The 21,329-nt window shown below is 46.4% G+C and overlaps 1 protein-coding gene across 2 annotated transcripts in view; it reads left to right on the top strand.

Moving 5' to 3' along the window:
• LHFPL1 (LHFPL tetraspan subfamily member 1) overlaps positions 1-15,107 on the top strand; it is a 43,296-nt gene extending 28,189 nt beyond the window's left edge. For both annotated transcript variants that reach the window (XM_050966229.1, XM_050966228.1), the window contains one exon: positions 14,898-15,107. In XM_050966229.1, the coding sequence (XP_050822186.1) occupies positions 14,898-15,079 (182 nt within the window). In that variant the 3' untranslated portion in view covers positions 15,080-15,107. The remainder of the gene's footprint in view (positions 1-14,897) is intronic.
• The last annotated feature ends 6,222 nt before the right edge of the window (positions 15,108-21,329 follow it).

Below are 21,329 nucleotides of genomic sequence, written 5' to 3'. Positions count from 1 at the left end.
GGGCTCTCGAAACCCTTTTCCACAGAAGCAAAGACTACACAGTAATTTTTTTGTTTGTTTTTAGGAAATGGGGAATAGGAGAAGCCAGAACCATCAGGGTTTTCTTCTGCCTGGTGGATTGTCTCTTTCACATACGAGCCTTGCTGAATGCAGACAACTACATAGAACCTCAGAGTCATGGACACCTCGGGAATGGAGGTTGCCCGTAACTCCAAAATGTTCTTAACTCTGAACAAAACACAGCTCCGGCTTCAGAAATTCATACTCCGGGCCAGGTTCCAGAGGCAGCTAGGCAGCTTCCTTGCAGGCAGCTTCTTTCCCAGGCAGGGCAAGCTTGTCCCCCGCCTGGCTGAGGGTGGGGGTGAAAACAGCGAGTCCCCCTCTTGGCGGGGGTGGTGTTGGTGAAAACAGCCTCCCCCCCCCCACCAGCTAGGGGAAGTGCGGGTGAAAACAGCACCCATGGCTTACACAAAAGCAGCGCAGATCCCAGTCCTGTGCCTGGCTTTGAATTGCAGCCTCTTCAACTCCTAGTGTAAGTGTGTGCCCCACGCATGAGGGTGGGGACAGGGATAGCGGTGGGGACAGGCAGCCCAGATCTGCCTACCCCTAAGATGCAATACAGGCACAGTACAGGATTTGCTTTTTTATAAATTTTGTTTCTACTGCTGCCTGATTGGATACTTCCAATTTCACATGGTATCCAGTTGACTGGTCAGTCCATAACTCTGGTTTTCGTATCTTTGAGGTTCTTCTCTATGTCTAATCAAAGTGCCAAATCTAACAAATTGATATTGATTGTGCCTTGTTTTCTTGCAGTGTGTCTGCTAGTTAGTAGAGCTGATTAGAAAATGAATTTTTTCTTCACATACATTTTTTACATTTTAGAAAAAATTGAAAACCAAATAAATTCAGATGGAAACTGACTTTTTTAAAATTTGGAAATGCTGCTATGGTGCATGAGAGTTGTAGTTTGCATTTCTCATACCCCCATTCTTCTCTATAGGCTGGCCTCCTTGTCCAAACTACATCTACCTTGATGCACCATGGTACCATGCTCTTGCTGAGTCACCCTGGTGCATTGTGGGTGGTGTAGTCCAGCCTGGTAACCCAGAAGGCACTGCACAACATTTCCAAATCAACATTTTCAGTTTTTGGAAGAATTTTTTTGGTTTTTGGATGTTTATTTTTTCCTTGAAAAGTATTAGTAGTTTTCTGTGGAAAGCAGGCACTTAACATGAAAAGTTTCACTCAATTTTCTGTCAACAGGGCCGGTGCAACCATTTAGGCGACCTAGGTGGTAACCTAGGGCACTGGGATTTGGGGAGTGGCATTTTCTTCAGCAGCGACTGTGGTGGCCAGATCTTCGGCTACCCCGGTCGCCGCTGGTATTTAGGCGGAGGGAGCTGGGGCAGGGGAGCGCGGGAGGGCCACCTGCAGCAAGTAAGAGGGCGAGGCGGCACGCAGGGGAACTCTCTGCCCCAGCTCACCCCTGCCCCGCCTCCTTCCCGAGCACGTCGTGGCTGCTTCACTTCTCCCGCCTCCCAGGCTTGCGGCGCCTAAGCTGTTTGGCGCCGCAAGCCTGGGAGGCGGGAGAAGTGAAGAGGTGACAGCGTGCTCGGGGAGGAGTAGGGGCAGGGGTGACCTGCTTCACTTCTCCCACCTCCCAGGCTTGCAGCACCAATCAGCTTAGGCACCACAAGCCTGGGAGGCGGGAGAAGTGAAGCAGTGACGGCATGCTCGGGGTGCTTGTGCACAGAGCAAGGGTGAGCTGGGGTGGGGAATGCCTCAGGGCGGAGGTTGGGCACCTTAGGGCGGCGCAGGGTGCAAGTTTTGCCTAGGGTGTGAAACATCCTTGCACCGGCCCTGTCTGTCAAAAACAGTTTTGATGGGAATTTTTCAAGTAGTTCTACTAGTTAGTTAGTCTAATATAATTCTAGCTATTCTGCCTGTGTTTTATAGCAGCATGTTGTTCTTACTGTTGTATAGCACCTTCCATGAGCCTCAAAGCGCATTATACAATTACAGAGCATTTAATTAATGGAATGATTTTGCCCACCCAACAAAACAATCCCTTCTGGAGTGGAAGTGAGACAGGTAGGATCATTTACATTAAGGCAGTGCTGTAGATTTCAGTAATGAGATGGATAATTAATGTTCTTTAATAGCATTTGTAGACTACAAGATATGATAATAAAGGGATCACGTTTCATGTTTCAGGGTGTCAGATGACTGAGTGTAGATTGAATCCCAGAGAAGTACCATCTTCCATATACACTCATACACCACTGGCTTGATGCATCTTTCATCTTCCTCTGAAGCGTTATGTATTATGATTGCTGAAGATAGGTTATCCGTCTGCATGCACCAAAGACTGGCATGAAACGGCAGTGGCCCTTTGTGAGATCCTGTGCATGGTCTTCAGACCCTACTCAGTGGGTTCAAACTCCCATGAATGCTCCTGATGAGAGCTGGTCACCATTTTTCAAATATAAAAAACACAAATGATTTACTTGAAAAATGGCCTGTTGTTCAAAAACAAACAGTGTTTGGGGTTTTCTCTTTTTCCTGCCTCTTTCCCTTTTTCAACAGCAAAATGGAAATGAAAAAAAATAAAGGAGGGTGGGGAAGGTGACTATTGAACTATTCAGTTCTGTTTGAAAACTTCAAATCTTTCTAAAAATTCCCCTTTCATCTTTTTATCCAGCTCTCCCACTGACTTACCCTCCATTCTCTGGGGAGAGGAGGGAGGAGACTTTCCTGTTTGTCTCTGCCTAGCCGAGTGCTTGGAATGTGCCTATCTCTGTAGTATCCAGAGTCCGGCAAAATATGCCGGTCCCCCTACTCTCACCCATTGATTGCCATTCTGCTGTGCTTTCTGGCAGTCACTCCTCTCAAGGCCGTTGGCTTTTCATTTTAAAATTACTAGTACTTGAGTGCTGTCGGGGGAGAGCTTCCTTAACCCTGCCATCATTTAGCTTGGCTGCATGGAAAAATATGTTTAAACTTCAGCACACGCTGAAGCACTTATTCAACAGTCACTTTTCTGAACAGATGGGACCTTCAGCCTCCTTTGAGCTCCGCTGCTACTGCTAATGCAAAATGTATTTGTGTCGTGTCATGAAATCAGAACTCCCAGCACTGAAGGGAACTGCCTTGAGACAAGCTGAATCACCTGAATGCCAAACCCAGCTGCACAGCATTATGGAAATGCTTTCGAATTAGGTCTGGCTTGGGAACAGGCTTACATTGACGTAGGTCTGGTAAGAAGGAAGCTTTTCCCAGCAGATGGAGTGAATGTGCAGTTCTAACAAAGAAGGTGTCTCCTCCGGCATGTAACTCCATCAAAGGTCATAGATTAATTTGGTCCAACATAGGGCTTGTCTACACTGGCACTTTATAGCACTGCAACTTCCTTGCTCAGGGATGTGAAAAAACACCCCCGAGAACAGCAAGTTTCAGCGCTGTAAAACGCTAGTGTAGACAGTGCACCAACGCTGGGAACCATGCTCCCAGTGTTGGGAGCTACGCCCCTCATGGAGGTGGTTTTTTTTAGAGCTCTGCCGTGACTACACAGCGAGTTGCCAGTATAGACAATCCCGTTAGCGCACACAAAATGCCTGGCATTGCGTGTAAATTACTACTCTCTTACGCTCTGGTGGCTTCTGCAATAGAAGACAGGGAGCCCACTAGAGGGCGCCCAAACTATTTAAAGCAGAGGTGGGCAAAGACGGCCGGCGGGCCACATCCAGCCCGCAGGACCATCCTGCCCGGCCCGTGAGCTCCTGTCTGAAGAGGCTAGCCCCTGGCCCCTCCCCCACAGCCTCAGCTCACTGTGCCGTCAGTGCTCTGGGCGGCGGGGCTGTGAGTTCCTGCTAGGCAGCACGGCTGCGTGACCCACTGGGTGGAGTGTATTAAATTGCTCCCCGTAGGAATGTGCTACTTACGTACAGCTGCCAGTCCTGGTGCTTCATAAGTAGCACATTTCTACGGGGAGCAATTTAATATACTACACCCTGGTTAGGGAAGGCTGTAATCCCCCCCGCCTCATATCCGCTCCCTCCTACTTCCCACCTCCTGACTGCCCTCTTCAGAACCTCTGACCCATCCAACCCCCCCCCCTGCTCCTTGTCCTCTGACTTCCCCCTCCCAGGACCCCCACCCCAACTGCCCCCCCGGGACCCCACCCCCATCCAATCTTCCCTGTTCCCTGTCCCCTGACTGCCCCGACCCCTATCCGCACCCCTGCCCCTGACAGGTCTCCAAGGACTCCCACACTTATCCAACCCCCGCGCTCCGTGACCGCCCCTGCCACCAGAACCTCTGCCCCATCCAACCGTCCCCTGCTCCTTGTCCCCTGACTGCGCCTCGGAGCCCCGTGCCCCTTAGCCAACCCCCCCGCTCCCCGCCCCCTTACCATGCTGCTCAGAGCACCAGGACTAGCAGCTATTAGCAGTAAACCATAAGTAGCACATTCCTATGGGGAGCAATTTAATACACTACACCATCCCTCCATACACTTTCAGAACCGCCATGTGGCCCTCAGGCCAAAAAGTTTGCCCACCTCTGATTTAAAGGGTACTACTCAATTGCTGTACACTATAATGGGTGACTCTGGCCCAATTACTCCTGGGTGAATTCTGCCCTAAAAAATTAAAAATTCTGCACACTATATTTTAAAATTCTGCAAAATTTTGCATATTTTGTCAAAACAACACAGTGTAATTATACCAGTTTCAATTATTTTGGTAATTTATTACAAAAAAAAATCCAGGAAATGTTGGGGTTTTTTTTTGTGACAAATAGATTTCTTCCTAGGCATATTAATACAGAACTTTGAGGAATTAATTTAAACTGCAATACAGAAATGTATTTCCTGCTCCCCTCAGAAGCAGTGCAAAGGCTTGGGGGAGTCAGAGGTAACAGAGGAGCTGAGGGAGAGGGAAGGGATCTGGGAGTGAACCTAGAGGTTATTGGGTGTAGGTAGGAGAAGTCTGGAACAGTTTTTTTGGGAGTTGGGGGAGGATTTGTGAGGGAGTTGTGGCACCTCCCCCATATGACCCTGACAGACCCCTAGCCTCTCCCATTCAGTCCCCCCCCATCCCGGTGTGTCCCTGCACCTCCTACCCCCCCGTCCCCATGTGGTCCTGCAGCCTCCTACCCTCCATTCCCATGTGGTCCTAAAGCTCTCTCCCATTCAGCCCCTGGCTCAATGCTGTCACCCCACAAGCTCTTCAGCTCCCACCCCAGTCTGTCCCCCCTCTAGCACTTGTGAACACCAGTCTGTGACTCCTCAGCAGCCCTGTGTGTCCCCATCTGTCTTCTCCGCATATCCCGTACCTGGATCTGTGGGCAGAGTGCTGCGATTAATGCAGCTAGTTGCCAACTGTTACTGCTGGTCAGCTGCTACTGTCTGTTCTAGCACCACAGCAGCCTCAGGTGGGTGAAGGGCACTTCTCTGGCAGAATGTATTTTCTGTGCAGAAAGAAAAAATTCTGCACCAGACATGAATTTTGCACATGTGCAGTGGAACAGAATTTCTCCAGGAGTACCCATTATTAGGAAAACATTATTGTACAGCACACAGCAATGGCTGTGCCAAAGGGTTGTGTTAGAGTTTTAAGGAGATTGTGTGGTTCACCAACCACCAGATCCAGAGCCATGTTTCTGGGGTGCCCATCCACTCGCTGATTAGATAACTGAAATCCAAAAACATTCCAACTGCAGCTAGATGCACAGTCCTGCAAGAAGACTATAGGCAGGATGAGAACTGAATCCAACTCTTCTGAGGCCCAGTCCAGTGCTTTACCCAGAGGCCATCCTTCCTCTGCCCACTATCTCTGGCCTACCTGTCACCTTTAAAATATTAGCATTTAAGCCTTTTTTAAAAAAAAAATGGAAAACAAGCTAAACTCTTAAGTCCTTAACAGAATGTGTGTGTGTGTATGTGTGTGTGTGTGTGTGTGTGTAGACCTAACATTGCAACTAAATACATTGTAACACAAAATATTTCAAAATGCATTCCTACTTTATCTACCTGCCAAGACTTGTGTTTTGTACTGCCTCTGCAAGCCTGCTGATGTCTCTAATGCAGCATCTAAATCCATTTAGGAAATTATATAGGTGACCTGTTTAGGGCCCTAATCCAAAGCTCATTCAGGTCAATGGAAAGTGGCCCATTCACTTTAATAGGCATTGGATCAGGTCTTAGGTGCTTATGATTTTATCACATGTTGTGGGAAACGCACAGAACCCAGAGTGCCTGAATTCAGATCCCAACAGGTAAATAAGCTTTTAAAATTGTCTTTAAAATATTTGAATTGTGATGTTTGAGGTACAGCTGGTCAAAAATAGAAATTCTCAGAATTTCTTATGGGAGTTATAATCCAGTCTGGGGCAGGAGACAGCAGAACTATACCTTCCGTGAGGCCCGGCGACAGCTCAGGTGGACACATTCATGTTGAACTGACTGGAAATGAAGTGTTTCAGTTCAGTTCAAACTTCCAAAATGTTTCAATTTGGGTCCTCCTGATCAGAAACAAATATTTCATTATGATTTTCCTAATGGGCTTTTTTTGGCAAAACAGAAATCTTCCCGGAAACTCTATTTTCCATAAAAGAAAAAAAATGTTGATGGAAGATTCCCATCTACTCTAGTTTTTAAACTTAGACATCCATCTATCCCTATACCATACCCATCACTGTGGTATCTGAATGACTAATGAATCTTATTAACAATCCAGGGTCTCAGACTTGTTTTTGGAACAGCATTTTATTTATTTTTTTGCTACAAAAGTATTTAAATTTACTTTTAAGTCTTGGGTGTCCGTTGGTCTCCATCCCAACACGTGTATGGACTCATTGCACACGCTCATTGTAGCTGTCAGATGCCAGCAAAATGTTTTGCACAAGATGGTTTCTAGCATAGTTGGAAGGGAGGTTGCAGTTGGATACACTCAGATATCGACTATCAAGTACCAGGGGCATTTCAGGTGGTTGTGGATTGGTTTGAGGGCAGAGTTTGATGGTTTTACCAGGGCTTTCTTTTAATCCCAATTCAATCCTGTGGGAACAGGAATATACTAATGACTGGGCAGAGCAGGGTGGAAGGGATAGAAGAAAACACTTCTGTGATTTGCGCTTTCAATCCTTGATTCTGTCTGGTGCTTAGATACCATGGTGATAAGGACTTTTATAAAAACCAGAGATGAGCAAGAGATTAAAATGCCAGTCAGTGGCTTAGTTCGCTTAATGTTAACAATGCAGTCTAATGAACTGCTGAATCTAAGGAAATATAGCCACATTCCAAATCAATGAGATTTGCAACTTGGAATAAAAGCAAAGTCTCTGATTGAAATGTCAGGCCCATCTCTGAGTGATGATTTAATAACTTTTATGAGTGATCCTGTCACAGCAAATCTCAACACTCGAATGGAGTGACTCAGTGAGAGCCTATTAGCAATGATACCTATCAAAGAGGAACAAGATGAGCTTTTTATCCCTTCCCGACTTAGCTTAAAAGCTTATTTGTTGTGGAAACCTTTTCTCTTTCTCTTACAACTCCTTCACCTCCCCCCACTCTTGTAGGATAAAATACTTCAGGAACGAATTGACCTGTGCCATGTGCCTCAAGGAAACAGGACCTAGAGTAAACAGAAGGTGAGGTACACCAGCAGGACCCGCTCTAGGCACCAGCAAACCAAGCATGTGTTTGGGGCGGCACAATTTCAGGGGCAGCATTTTGGCCACTTTTTTTTTTTTTTTGCTTCGGCAGTTGCGCTCTCGGAGGTTTTTGTTTTTTTCTTGCTTGGGGCTGCAAAAAATCTCGAGCTGGCCCTGTACACCAGGTACGATTCCCTGTGTTCCTGTCACGAGTTGTGAGTGGGCGTACAGCTGGAGAAGGGCTTACATGTGAGGGTCACATGCTCTGGAGGTGTGGCAGAAAGAGGTGGAAAATCTTTTATCCCACATGCGTCCCACATGCCATCACAGTGTTACAATGGTGCCCATGGTATATAGGTTAAAGCTGCTTCCAGCAGGTTTTATACACCCACTTTTCACAACACAGAGGCAAATCTCTGGGTGGATGAGGGTTACACTTGTCTGTCTTGAGTGGAGGCACAGGACTGTAGCTGTGAGCAGGGTCACTAAGTGGTTCTCTTCCCAGGCGCAGTCTCGCACACATCAATGGAGCAAGAGCACATCAGTGAGGTAAAGACTTGGTCAGATGTGTATACACTGTAGCGCCTTAAAGTGTATGTTCTTTGGGGGTGGGGGGGAATCTGCTGCCTTTACATACATGCACAATTGCATATCACATGTGAGTGCCACCTCAGTGCCAATGTCCATGTGACATCAGGACTGACTGAGATTGGGGCATTCAGTCTTGTGTCCTCATCTAATGGTTGGAGCTTGAGTAGAGGTGGGCAAATAACTAACTCATAACCCATAATTTATGTGATGTCTTTGTTATTCCTCTGTGATCTGTTCATGGGCACATGCAAGCTGTTTTGATTGGTAGGGGCCCATTTTGCTCCCCGACTGGATGAATGTAGCTCTTTGAAACATGTTGCTAGTGTGAATGCTGGTGATTGGGAATTTGAAACATTTACAATTCACCATCTCCATAAACATCGCTGCCAAAAATATCACTCGCTGAAGCATTCCTGATAAGCAGAGACTCAGCCAAAGGGGAATTCATTTCAAAATGCAAAAGAATATTTGTGGACAATGTTTGTCGTGTTTGTCCAGAGCTAATCAAGGGAGTGTCACTGAGCTTTATTTCACCACCTGTTGTAGCCCCGACTGGGGAAACCTGCATGGCTAGTCACATCAGCAGCTCTCCTGTGTGCTGCGCACCCTTGCTTTGCTTGCTCAACTGCTCAGCATAGCTGGATCATCAGATGGCAGTCAGATCAGAAGCACATTCAGCAGACTTTTGCTCATCCTTTTATGAGCCCAGACAGGGCCGGCTTTAGGCCGATTCCCCGGAATTGGGCCCTGCGCCTAAGAGGGCCCCGCGCGTTAAGCGCCTTTTAAATGTTTTTTGCTTACCCTGGCTGCGATCTGCTCCGACGTCTTCCAGGGCCCCGCTCCCCTGACCAAAGCGCCAGTGGGAGTGCGGCTGCCCCACAGCCCGGCTCTCCCAGCTGGAGCCCCGGCCGGAGCGCCGCAAGCCCCGCAGCCCCGCTCTCCCGGCTGGAGCCCCAGCCGGAGCAGGGCAAGCCGCCCCGCGGCCCTGGCTGGAGCCCCGGCCGGAGCTGGGTAAGCCGCCCTGCAACCCCGCTCTCCTGGCCGGAGCCCCGGCTGGAGCGGGGCGAGCCCCGCCGCCCCGCTCTCCCCGCCGGAGCCCCGGCTGGAGCGGGGCGAGCCCCGCCGCGGCCCCTGCTAGAGCCCTGGCCAGAGCGTGGCAAGCCGCCCGGCAACCCCGCTCTCCCGGCCAGAGCGCAAGCCCTACCTGCCACCCTGCTCTCCTGGCTGGAGCTCTGGGCCCTTTCAATAGCCTCTAAAGCCCTGGGATAGCAGGGGCTCCAGGGGCTATTTAAAGGGCCGGGGCTCCAGCTGCCTCTGCCATCCCGTCCTTTAAATAGCCACCGGAGCCCCCGCTGCCCCCATGTATTCTCCAGGGCTCCTACGGCTATTTAAAAGGTCCAGGGGGGAGGGTAGAAGCAGGGGAGCCCCAGGCCCTATAAATAACCCCCAGAGCCCTGGGATAGTGGGAGCCTTGGGTGCTTTTTAAAGGGCAAGGGCTCCAGCTGCCTCTGCTGCACTCCCTGCCCTGCTCACACCAGCCCTGCCCCCCCTGCCTGCAGCCAGGTCTGCACCCCATGCCTGCAGCCAGCCCCTGCCAAATCCCCTGCCCTGTCTCCAGCCAACCCCTGCCACACACCTCTGTGGCCCTGCGCAAAGCCAGCCAGCCCCACACACAGCCCTGCCCGCACCATCGCTGCACACCCTGCCTGCCCTACCCACACCCAGCTCCGCACCCCCTGCCCTGTCTCCAGCCAATCCCTGATGCACCCCCCTGCCTGAAGCTAGCCAGTTCCGCACTCCTCTGTCTCCAGCCCTCTCAACCCCTGCTGCATCCCCCTGCGGCCCTGCCTGAAGCCAGCCCACCCCACACCCCACTGTCTCCAGCCAGCCCTGCACCCCTTGCCCTGCCTGCAGCTAGACCCTACCTCCAGTCAGCCCCTGCCCTGCCTCCAACCAGCCTCATGTCCACTGCTGCCCTGCAGTTCCCAGGGCAGTAACCCTGCACACCTGCTTCAATGAGGGGGGCAGGAAGCAGCTGGGACCCACACATGTGCACACCTGCAGGGAGTGGCAGGAACCCACACATATGAAATGGCGGTCATTAATAAGCAATCAACAGCATATATGATGCAATGTACATAATATATAATTGTATTATTTATATAGTTATGGAAAGTAAATAATACGTGGAAGAAACAAAAGGCTTTTTTTTTTTTTTTTAGTCATCCCTGCCAGGGCCCCGCTGAAAATGTTTGAATTGGGCCCCGCACTTCCTAAAGCCGGCCCTGAGCCCAGACCACTTCCACAGCTAAGCTTTACTTAGCTTAGGCTGGATACTCAGATCCATACCCTATGGAGCTGCATTGTTTTGGTGCATCTTTTTTCCCCCTGTGCACATCTTTATGCAAAAAGGTATGACTGGGCCCATAGATCAGATTCAGAAAGGGATGTTGAAACAACTAATCTTGGGCTCGCTGTAGTGCAAGGATAGATTTTTCAGTAATTGTGGGGAGCAATCCTTCCTGAAGGACTTGAACAAACTGGGTAAACAATGCAGATACATGAATATATGAAATAAACCACAGTCCAACAGAATAACAGGGCTAGACATAGTCCTGAGTTACACAAAGAATATTCAAATAGCAGCACAGTTTGCTGGATTAAATCAACAAAGCTGACCGTTGGCACAACAGTGCAGAGAACATCAAACTACACATTACTTGCCTTGTTCAGAGACTAGCTCTAAGAACAGTAAAAAATGTGCAAGGTATTTATAGATCTGCTTTTGCCAATAACAATCCAGCCTAGAAGGATGACCTCTATTGAATGCTTGCTGTTTTCAAGCAGAGAAGCCAGCACTTTCCTTCATCAGTGCAAATTATCCGTAGAATCCCATGAAGCTCTGCACATCTGTCCCTTGAACCATGGGGATGTACATTGGCTAAAGCCTCTTTTTGATCACCGTGTTTGCATTATAATACCTTGTAGTGGATTTTTAATTGTTTTTGGCTAGGCAGTGCAGGATGTCTGACAGCAGAGGGCCTGAATTGGTCACACAATAATAATAATAATAATAATAATAATACCTAGCTCACAAGCAGGGGATAACAGTTTAGGAGAGATGTTACTTTTAATTCTGACATTTGCCATCTTTACTGACTGGATGCCTACTGAGCAGGAGAGAGGCAGCAGGCGGGTGGAGGGTGTCCCTTAGCAGATTACCTTAAATCAGAGATTGGCATAAACTCCGGCTCTGAACTGCCCCGCACTTTGAAGGATTTGAAATGTGGTGCAGGACGTGAATTGTGTGGTGGAGTCCTTCATTTTCAGCCTGATCTGTTCAACGATCACTCCTTCCTATTAAGGGATCTTTGCAAATTCTGTTGTGCCAGCTCCAATGCTTTCATGCTTCCTGAAGGGGAAAACAATCTGCCCAACCCAGTACAACAGCTTTTTGGATGGGAGTGAATAATCCAGCTCAGATCTTTCTTAAACTAGGGCATTGTGTGTTTGACTACTGAGATTCCTTTCTCCCTGGCTTGTCCAATTGCTCCATGTGGCTGGGCTTCATGACTATGAGACTGCATGACACAGGCAAACCTTATTGTTAGGGCCCTACCAATTCACCATCCATTTTGGTCAATATCATGGTCATGGGATTAAAAAAATCTTACATTTCATGATTTCAGCTATTTAAATGTGAAATTTCACCGTGTTGGAATTGTAGGGGTGCTCACCCAAAACAGAGTGTGTGGGGTGTTTTTTGCAAGGTTATTGTGTGTGGTGGAGGTTGCAGTACTGCTACTCCTCCTTCTGTGCTGTCCAGCTCTGAAGGCAGCGGAGAAGTAAGGGTGGCAATTACTGTAACCAGCCCATCCTAAAATAACCTTGTGACCCTTCTGCAACTCCCTTTTGGGTCAGGACTCCAATTTCAGAAATGCTGGTCTCCCCCATGAAATCTGTATAGTATAGGGTCAAAGCACACAAAAGACCAGATTTCATGGCTGGAGAGGGCGAGGCAGGGGAGACCAGCTTTCACGGTCTGTGACGCGTTTTTCATGGCCCTGAATTTGGCAGAGTTTATTGTACTGCAGTGCACATGACTGAAAAGAGGGTTCCTTGGAGTGAGTCTTGCCCACTGAGCAACACGGCATCATTTCAAAGGATTTAGCTTCAGCCAGCGTGTACAACCAAGGCCAATTTGTGTAATTTGGTGACTCTAGAAATTGTAAAATCTTTCATACTAAAGTGTAATTGTCACCTGCTGTAGATGTTCCCTCAACATGAACTACATTCCTTCCCGCTAATATGACATTGACGCCAGCACTGCAGTGTGGACATGAGTTACTCTCAGCATGCAAAAGACCTAATGTAGAGTGCTAATGTGAATTAATATGCCACGTGTTAGTTACGGTTGCTTTCAGCTGTCTGCCCTAGTAACTACTGAAATTATGACAAGGTATTACTGGGTAAAGCACACAACCACGAGTGCCACTATGGTATCAATTCTCTCCATTCCTGGACCATGTTTTGTCTCCCCCTCCCCCCTCCCCTTCAGCTTTCTGATTGTCTATCCAACCTCAGGATTCATGGATACTGATTGGTCGGTGAAGGGAACTCAAGGACAGATGAATATTACTATCTAATTTGGAATTAAGGCAGGAACCTGGAGGTTTATAGTATCACAGGCAATGTTATAACATGTTATAATATCACATATGTTATAAACGAGCATGGCCTGTACCATATCTGGTAATAAACTACATTTGGGGCTAGCCCGATGAATACAATTGTCTTCACCAACACCAGGTTCCTTTGCATTTGTGTACATTGGCCTACAGTGAGCAATAATAGGAGAAAGAGCTTCAGGGACTCACCTATTCCCCATCCCTCTGCATTGAGGCTGATCTTGTCATATACATGCTTGTGTTGAAGGCTTTCTAATGGCTAGGCCATAATTCCCTCAATAGAAAAATTAGTTCCCTGATCATCATTTTATGCAACTTAACTTTGCCTCACAGTTGCTGGTGCTCTAATTTTCTGTTGGATGAAATTTCTGCTGGGGGTTTGCAGTTAGGGCTGCTCTGGTGTTGTACAAAAGCAGTGACACCAGGTGTGGAAGCTTTATCAAATGTCTTTATAGCGATCTGTCTGCTTAGTGGAACTTGGATTTCCAGCACCAAAACTGGAGGATTTATTTCCTCTTCTTAGAACTTGTTCTGCTTTCAGGGCAAAATTCTCAACTCAGACCGATGTAGCAGATCTTGACTTGGCCGCTCCTCTCTATCCACTCATGCAGAACCCAGAGGGAGTTCCGTCCATAATGCAGGATATAAGAATTTGCCATGAGCATCTGAGAAGAGAAGCTAATCCCTAGGCCTCCACTGACTGTGTTAATGACCTGGATTTTCCTCCTGGCTGCTGTTTAACTTTTGCCTCAAGCTTGTCTCACCCGCTCAAAGTGACCAGATGCCACAGTGTGATTTTTGCCCTGAGTGTCTCCCCAGCTCACGGCAACCAGATGCCATGGTTCCCATTGGAAAAGCGGTGCCAGCTCTGTCACTGATTTGATTTAAGTATAAAATAGTAAAGTTTTAACCAATCAACCAGACAAACAAACAGAAAGAAAAGAAAAGATGCATTGAAAAAAATAGGACCAGATTCACCATGGAATTACCCCAGCTTTACTCTGGTGTAAATCTACTGCTCTCTGCTTAGATTATAAACTCTTTGGGGCAGGGACGTTTCATTGTTATATGTGTGTACAGTTCCTAGCACAGTGGCCTCTAGATGCTACTCAATACAAATAAATAATAATACTAACTTTAGGAATAAGTGTAGAACTGGACTAAAATAGTGGGGACTAAAAAAAACCCCAACAACCTTGGTTTTGCTAGTGAAGGCAGGAGACTGGACTCGATGACCTTCCAAGGTCCCCTCCAGTTCTATGAGATAGATATATTTTAAATCAGGCTCTATATACTTGAAATCAACCCTGATTTGTCTTACCATGGAAAGGATGAAAGCAGGACAATAAACAGGTAGATTATGTATTATTATTTATTTGTATTGGGGAGCACCTAAGCACCTCAATCATGGACAAACAAATTACAGGAAGAGGGTACCGGCTCCAGGATGCTTACACTCTAATATAAGACAAGAGACAGGAGACGGCTACAAACAGAGAGACGGGGAGCACAAGGAAACAATGAGGTGATATTAGTTGGCATGGTAGGTAGTGGTCTGACCAAACCATTGCTGAGCTTTTGTTTTGTTTGCTGAGGAGTGTTTTAAGGCGAGATTTGGAGGGGAACACTGCCGTGGCTTTGCGGGTGTGTACAGGAAGCTCATCTGAGAAGCAGCATGGGAGAAAGCACAAAGGGAGTTGTTTGAAAATCTAACGAGTGGGAAGTGAAGGATGGCAGGAGTCAGCAGCTCCATAGTGTCTGAAAGATCACAAAGGGCCTTGGATGTAAAGATGATTTCATTAAAAGTTTATCCAGGTACCCCATGCGCCAGGCTGCACCCTCATCTTTTCCCCACTAGGCCAGGGAGGTGCAGAGATAATACAGGGCTGTTTCATGACTGACACAGCACTACAACATGTACTGGGCTCCTGATTTCGCCTCTTCTTTCTCCTTCTGCAGGAACCTGCAGACTTGGCTGGGCATATTACTGCATGGGAGGTGGAGCGGCTGCAGCCATGCTGATCTGTACCTGGCTCTCGTGCTTCGCCGGAAAACATCCCAAACCCATAATGTTAGTGAAAAGCATCATGCAGAGTGCAAATCCATATGGAGTGGAGCTCGAGTGCTGCCTTAAACAATGAGCTTTCCTGGATACTCTCCTAAAAAAGAAGGCAGTGTAGTGGCCACATGGTCCAAACTTCTCTGACTGATACACATGAACTCCCACTTTTCTGTCGACAGTGGGAACTGAAGACTGCCCCCAACTACTGTTAGATATCTGGGCTAACTCCAGTCAGGTGGGGTTGCTCTAGATTTACACGGGTGTAACTGAGAGCACAACTTGGGCTACAATGATCATAGAAACAATTACAGTCTCCTTGCAGACCAGGCTCAAAGAACAAGAGATCAATTTCCTCTGCACTGTAACTCCCTTGAAATAAGGGGATGAATTTGGTCCAAGGAAAATATTCATGCATTCTCTGAACGTAAACTATATCTCCATTAATAATGCCACCTGACTCTTATCTAGCATTTTTCCTCAGCAGATCTCAAAGTGTTTTACCAATGAGGGCAGTATCATTATCCTAATTTTACAGATGGGGAAACAGAGGGACAGGGAGGTGAAGTGAATTGCCTAAGGCCACACAGTAGGTTAGTGGTAGAGCAGGAAATAGAACCCAGGTCTTCTGTGTCTCTACTGCACCATCTACTTGACCACACTTCCACATTCAGGAGTGTGTGTCAGGCTGCTTTGCTACGCTCAGCTGGCTGGTTATGCCAGCTTATGGTTGCTTTACAATTGCTGGAGCAGTGCAGTACTGGTACAGAAACAGGAGCCCCATGTGCAGTGTTTATCTAAAATGTCTCAGGCTGGGACAAGGCTGAAGCAAGGAGAGGTGCTGCAACTGTGGCCCTTGCATCCAACCTTAAATATAGGAGCTTCTCCCTTCCCAAACCTAGAAAAGATATAGAGTTTGTCCATCTAGCATGTGTATCCCTAGATGGAGTTCCGATAAAGCTGGCGGTGAGTGGTATATATAGATTGTTCTGTAGTAATATGGAGTTCTGAGCTGACTGAGTTCTTCTCCATGGCTATTGCAGGGCCTTAGAAATTTGAAGATTGTCTCCAGAGTATGGTCATTTTAGGATCACTGAGCACTTCATCAGCACCATATGCTGCAAAATCCAGTGAAGGGCATGCTCTGGGCTTATAAACATGTGTATTCCTTTAACCCTGCAGGAGAACTAGCTGGAGAAAAAGCTTGTGTGTTTGCATTTATATTCTTGTTGCAATGTCTTGTAAATCAAGGTTTATGACCATTTTCACCCACAGGAGGGAAAGCCACATCGATTGCTGTATATTACACCCAGCATTATAGAAGTTTATTATCATTTAGTCTTGTAGCTATTCTGATTGACTATGTGACTTTCCAGAGCTATCGGATCTCGTGTATGCACAAAGTGACATAACTGGCATCCTTTTGGAAAGAAAAGTGAGGTTACTAATGAGCATTCTTTTAATTTCTGCCAGAACCATGTACTATGACGAAGAAGTAAGTCCTAATGCCTTTCATGGCAGAATCTCCTGGGGTTACTGCAGTGCCCTCTGATGGACTACAGGACTGTCTGCAGACTGTTGAATATCACCACTCAACTTGTGTTCTGTTAATAAATAAATAAATAAATTCTGCAACTGATGCAGAATTCATGAACATGTAGGGATGTAAACAACTGGCAAGTGTGAGATGAGCTTCACAAAACCTGAGGGTCCTTGTACATTCTTTGCAAATTTGCATAAGCAGCAGCTTTGTATTTAACTGAACCTGCAATCTATTTTTTTACAGTTTAGTTTTACACAGAAATTTGTATATAGCTTTTAAAAAAAGACATATGTTGCAGCGGAAATTGAAAAGATTCAATATCTTATGGAGTGGGAAAACTAACCATTATAAACCTTTCAATGCTGGCCACTGAAATTATTAGAAAGACACACACACAAACCTGCTGGAGTTGAGAGAGGAGCAACAGCAATCAATTTATGAGGACCAAGGAACAATTAAACTCACTTTAGCAAATTTATATAGTTTGGCTAAACATTAGCTGACCGGGTTGTTAGGGGTGCGGGGAAAGATTGGGGAATACAATAACCACCTGCACATTTTTGAAGGGTATGAATGCTAGGCAGGAAGATGAATTATATAAGGTGGTAATCAGGGTGTAGAACTAGGAACAACGGGCTCAAATTAAGAAAGCTTCCTGGCAGTGGAAAGATCTCCGAAGGGTAGGAGTGGAAGCTCCACCACTTAGGACATTTAGAGCAAGACTGGTCAAAGCACTAGTAAATGTCCTGTATGGAATAATCCTGCACAGGCACTAAAGTGGACTCGTGCCAAACCTTTCCCATCATTAATTTGATGAGAAATCTCATCCTTTAAAATGGCTTGCTTTATTTTTCAGAAGTATATTTTAGATGGAGGCTGGACTCTTGATGCACACTTTGGGCTCCGCCCTCTTCACAGATCTGGGAAATCCCAGACTATTGGGAGAGTGGAGTAGCCCCTTAAAGAGATCAGGTATGTTGTTCATACAGGTGGATTTTTTGCTTGCTCTTTTCTATTTTTAATCTGTATAGATTTGTTTCATGTGGCAAATGCTTTGATTTGTTCTTCCTGCTCTAAGTTTTAAAAGAGACTGTTACAAAGAACATGGCCTCTTGTAGCTGCCTATTTGTGAGCCTCAGCTGAAGGTCCTTCGCTCCATGCCTGGGAGCTAATAGAGGTTCTGTAGAGGCAGGGCAAAGTCTATGTTCATACCTTGGGGAGTGGCTTTACCATCACTGCTGTCCACAAGTCACCCTGGAGGCTTCTCTTTTGCGGGAGAACGAACCCCACCTTGCCCAACCAGTTCTTTATTAATTTTGATCCTTGATCCCTGCATCACTGTTGCTGCTCAATGCTCAGGTGTAACACTAATGCCCCATGCTGTACACTGTTTCAGATGGGAATCTGAGCACTGCCATATAGCCTATAGTGTGAGTACCACCTCTTGGTTTGTGTTCTTTCCCCGGCCTCTCTCATTATTTCTTTTACTGCTGCTGTGCACTGAACTGATGGTTTCAGTGGTTTTGCCTCCTACCTCCTTTCCCCGGCCAGCATACTGTCTTGAGAAACGTCAATCTCTTGCCATTCTTGCACTGCAGATCATCAAGCTAAGAGATCAGATGCAAAAAATGCTTTTGGGCATTAGAATAAATGGATTCATTTTGGATTAACTGAAATGCTGCAAATGGTTTGTTCCTTATGCTTAGTTTCTTGAGCCTAGGGGTTTGAATCTGTACTCGCCTCAGAGTTGTTACTGCTCACAGTGAGCAGACTAGTTTAACAACAATGCAGCGATGCTATTAATTAACCACACTGGGCCAGATTCTCAGCTGTGTTCTAGCCCCTTCACGCTGCTGTGAACTGGAAAGTAGCCTGTTCTGGCCAGCTAAGACATTCCCAAGCATGGGCGAGCTCTCAGCTCAGAGGCTACCTATGCCAGATCTGCACCCCCGCTCTCAGGCCCGGGGAGATGTTGGAGCCGGGGTTTGCTCAGAGAGTTCAGTGCTTTGGCTATGTCAGGTGACAGATATTATCCGAGGAACCATTGACAGTTGGCATAATTTAGAGCAGCCTCAAGGCCCTTCTAACCTGTGCTGGAGCCCAAAACAGTGCAGCTTCGCCTTGAGAATCAGGGAGCCACCTCCTCCTCCCCAGCTCTGCTGTACAGAGCAGAAAATAGGCACAGCAGACTCTGGCTCACTGTAAATTTAGTGTTCTCTCTTGAATAAATATGGATGATGATAGTGATTTAAAAAAAAACCCTGGGGTCTTTGCTGAGTTGCTCTCTAGGCTCTTCTGCCTCAGGCTCCTCTGTTTCTGTCTATCTTAGGCATTTTTAAGATGGTGGTCTTTTTGGCACTGTATCTAAACACCAGTGATGAGAAGGGTTGTGAAGCTGCAGTTTGAACATCGCTATGATATTTTCCCTACTTTCATTTCCTATTACAGTCTGCATCGTGAGACTGAAGCAACGAGACAGGAGAAATTTACAGGGTACTTTTCTTTGAGAATTCGCTATTCGCAGTCTGGCTTGTTTTTAATTTCTGTAGCTGGCTTTGCCTGCTTCACTCATGACAGGGGCTATAACTTTAGTGACACTGGCGGGGGTGAAAAGTGTCCCACTCTGGCTGGACTGTGAAGATAGCCAAGGAAATGTCTTCCCCTCAGAGATTTCCTTCTCCCTGACCCTTCCTGAAATGCACAAATGCACGACTCTTACTAACTTCCTACCCCAGCATATGACCCTTGTTCCCACTCATTACTGGAATGAAAAGCCCTCTGTACTGCTTTGCAAGAAGAACATAGGCTCTCTTGCTGTAGTGTGATGATGGGTTAACATCAGATTTATCTCCATTTCAGTGTTTCCATTAAGGATGTGCTGACTGGTCTTACTCTTTTTAGAGAATCATTGAAGGAGAAAAGACAAAAAAAAATCCAAACCTGCGTTATCTGCTTATTAGTAGTAAGCACTATTTTTAATCACAGCCCCCATTTTTTTAGCTTTTAAACCAACATATGAGTCAGAATTAAGGGAAAAACAAACAAACCAAAACAAAAAAAAAAGGGACTTTGCCTTGAATGTTACATAAGTGAATTAGTGGACCAATGACAATAGAGATGCTAGTGTGTTTTCCCAACAGACATAAGGTCATAAAGAAAATTGTTGATGCAGGCAGGCTGTTAACGTGAGCAGAAGTGAAAATATTTGATGCTACTTTGGAGTAGGGTACTTAAGGTGTTTGCCAGATTCTCCTCTAGTACTTCTCAACTATTTTCAATAATTAAATTAACCCTTTGTGAACCTTGACAATATTGTGTTTGCAGTGAAAAGTCGTGTTGTGTGGTAGGAAGCAGTCATAAAACTGGCTCAGGATAAGACCACAGTAGTAGGGTGGTATTTTCAAAATTGCTCAGCATTGACTTAAATCTGCTCCCACTGAAGGCAATGGGAGTTTTACCACTGAAGCTGATATGCCAGAGTCTCGTTTACACTAAGGCCTATTGAAGGTATATCTACACTGAAATAGTTTGTGGGTTCATAACTCAGGTTAGCTAACCCACCCTTCGCTAATGGGTTAAATATAAATGAAGACAAGGTAACTCAACTTCTAACTTGGATCTTACACTAAAGACAGCTTGATTTCAGCCCCAGGCTTTCCTTGAACTTGAGCTGCTAACCCGAGTTAAAAGCTGAGTTTCTGTGTCGTCATTGCTACTTGAACCTGAGTTAGTTAATATGTGTATGCTAACCTGAGTTAAGCACACACCTTTTTTGTGATGTAGACATACTTGTAGACAGCCCCGGCACTGAAAAGAGTGCTTAGGGGGGTATGTGTACACTGCAGATGGGAGCGAGACTCCCAGCCTGTGTAGATAAATTCACAGTAGCGAGGCTCGAGCAAGCACGCTAAAAATAGCAGTGTGGATGTTGCGGCTTGGGCTGCAGCTTGGGCTCTCAAAACCTAGGGGGTCAGGTGGGCTTGAGAGCCCAAGCCACAGTCTCCACACAGCTGTTTTCAACATGCTAACTCAAGCCCCACTAGCACGAGTCTGTCTACCTGGGCTGGGAGGCTTACTCCCAGCAGCATTGTGAACATACCCAGAGGGGCCCTGGTGTGAAAGAGAAACTGGCCCAATGGAAGCAGAGCTAAGCCAGCCAGCACTGAGTGGTTTTGACAATCCCACCATAAAGCCTAACTCCGATTACACTGAGAAAAATCTGACTGCTTAGCAGTCTCAACGAATGAAATACACTGAGTTGAACAGAATTGCTGGTCACTCGTAGTCAACATGAAAAGCATCTGAAGTTGGCCTCCCAACCTGCTAGATGATCAGACACATGAGGCGAGCCCAGTATAGAGGGAAGTGTGACATAACGACTATCACTTCCACAAGCATGAGGATAATGTTTCCTCTCATTGGTTCAGTTCGTCCATAGTTTATGATTGACAAGGCCACAGATCATGTGTATTGCTTCTTGAAATATAGCTATTTTTTCTGCTTAAGGATCATACAGACCATATCCATCCTTAGTATGATAATACTGCACAAGGAGCGTGGTATTTTTTATAACTTATTGGAGTGATCATTGTAGATTTGAGGCCAAACTCAGTCTTGCTGTCAGCAGACAGAAGCCCCATTGAAAGCCCTGAGAACTGCATGCATGTACACACACCATTTCTCAACTGGTCCTTGCACATCTACTATTCCTAGCTGCACTAACCTGTTGGGTATTCCAGTTGTTGTAGTGTCATAAGTGTATTGTAATGGCAACTGAAAGCAGAGATGA

The sequence above is a fragment of the Gopherus flavomarginatus genome, chromosome 8 (genome assembly GCF_025201925.1).
Source record: "Gopherus flavomarginatus isolate rGopFla2 chromosome 8, rGopFla2.mat.asm, whole genome shotgun sequence".
Classification (NCBI taxonomy): domain Eukaryota; kingdom Metazoa; phylum Chordata; order Testudines; family Testudinidae; genus Gopherus; species Gopherus flavomarginatus.
Note: the sequence above shows the minus strand (reverse complement) of the source record. Positions and strands in the feature narration are given on the sequence as shown.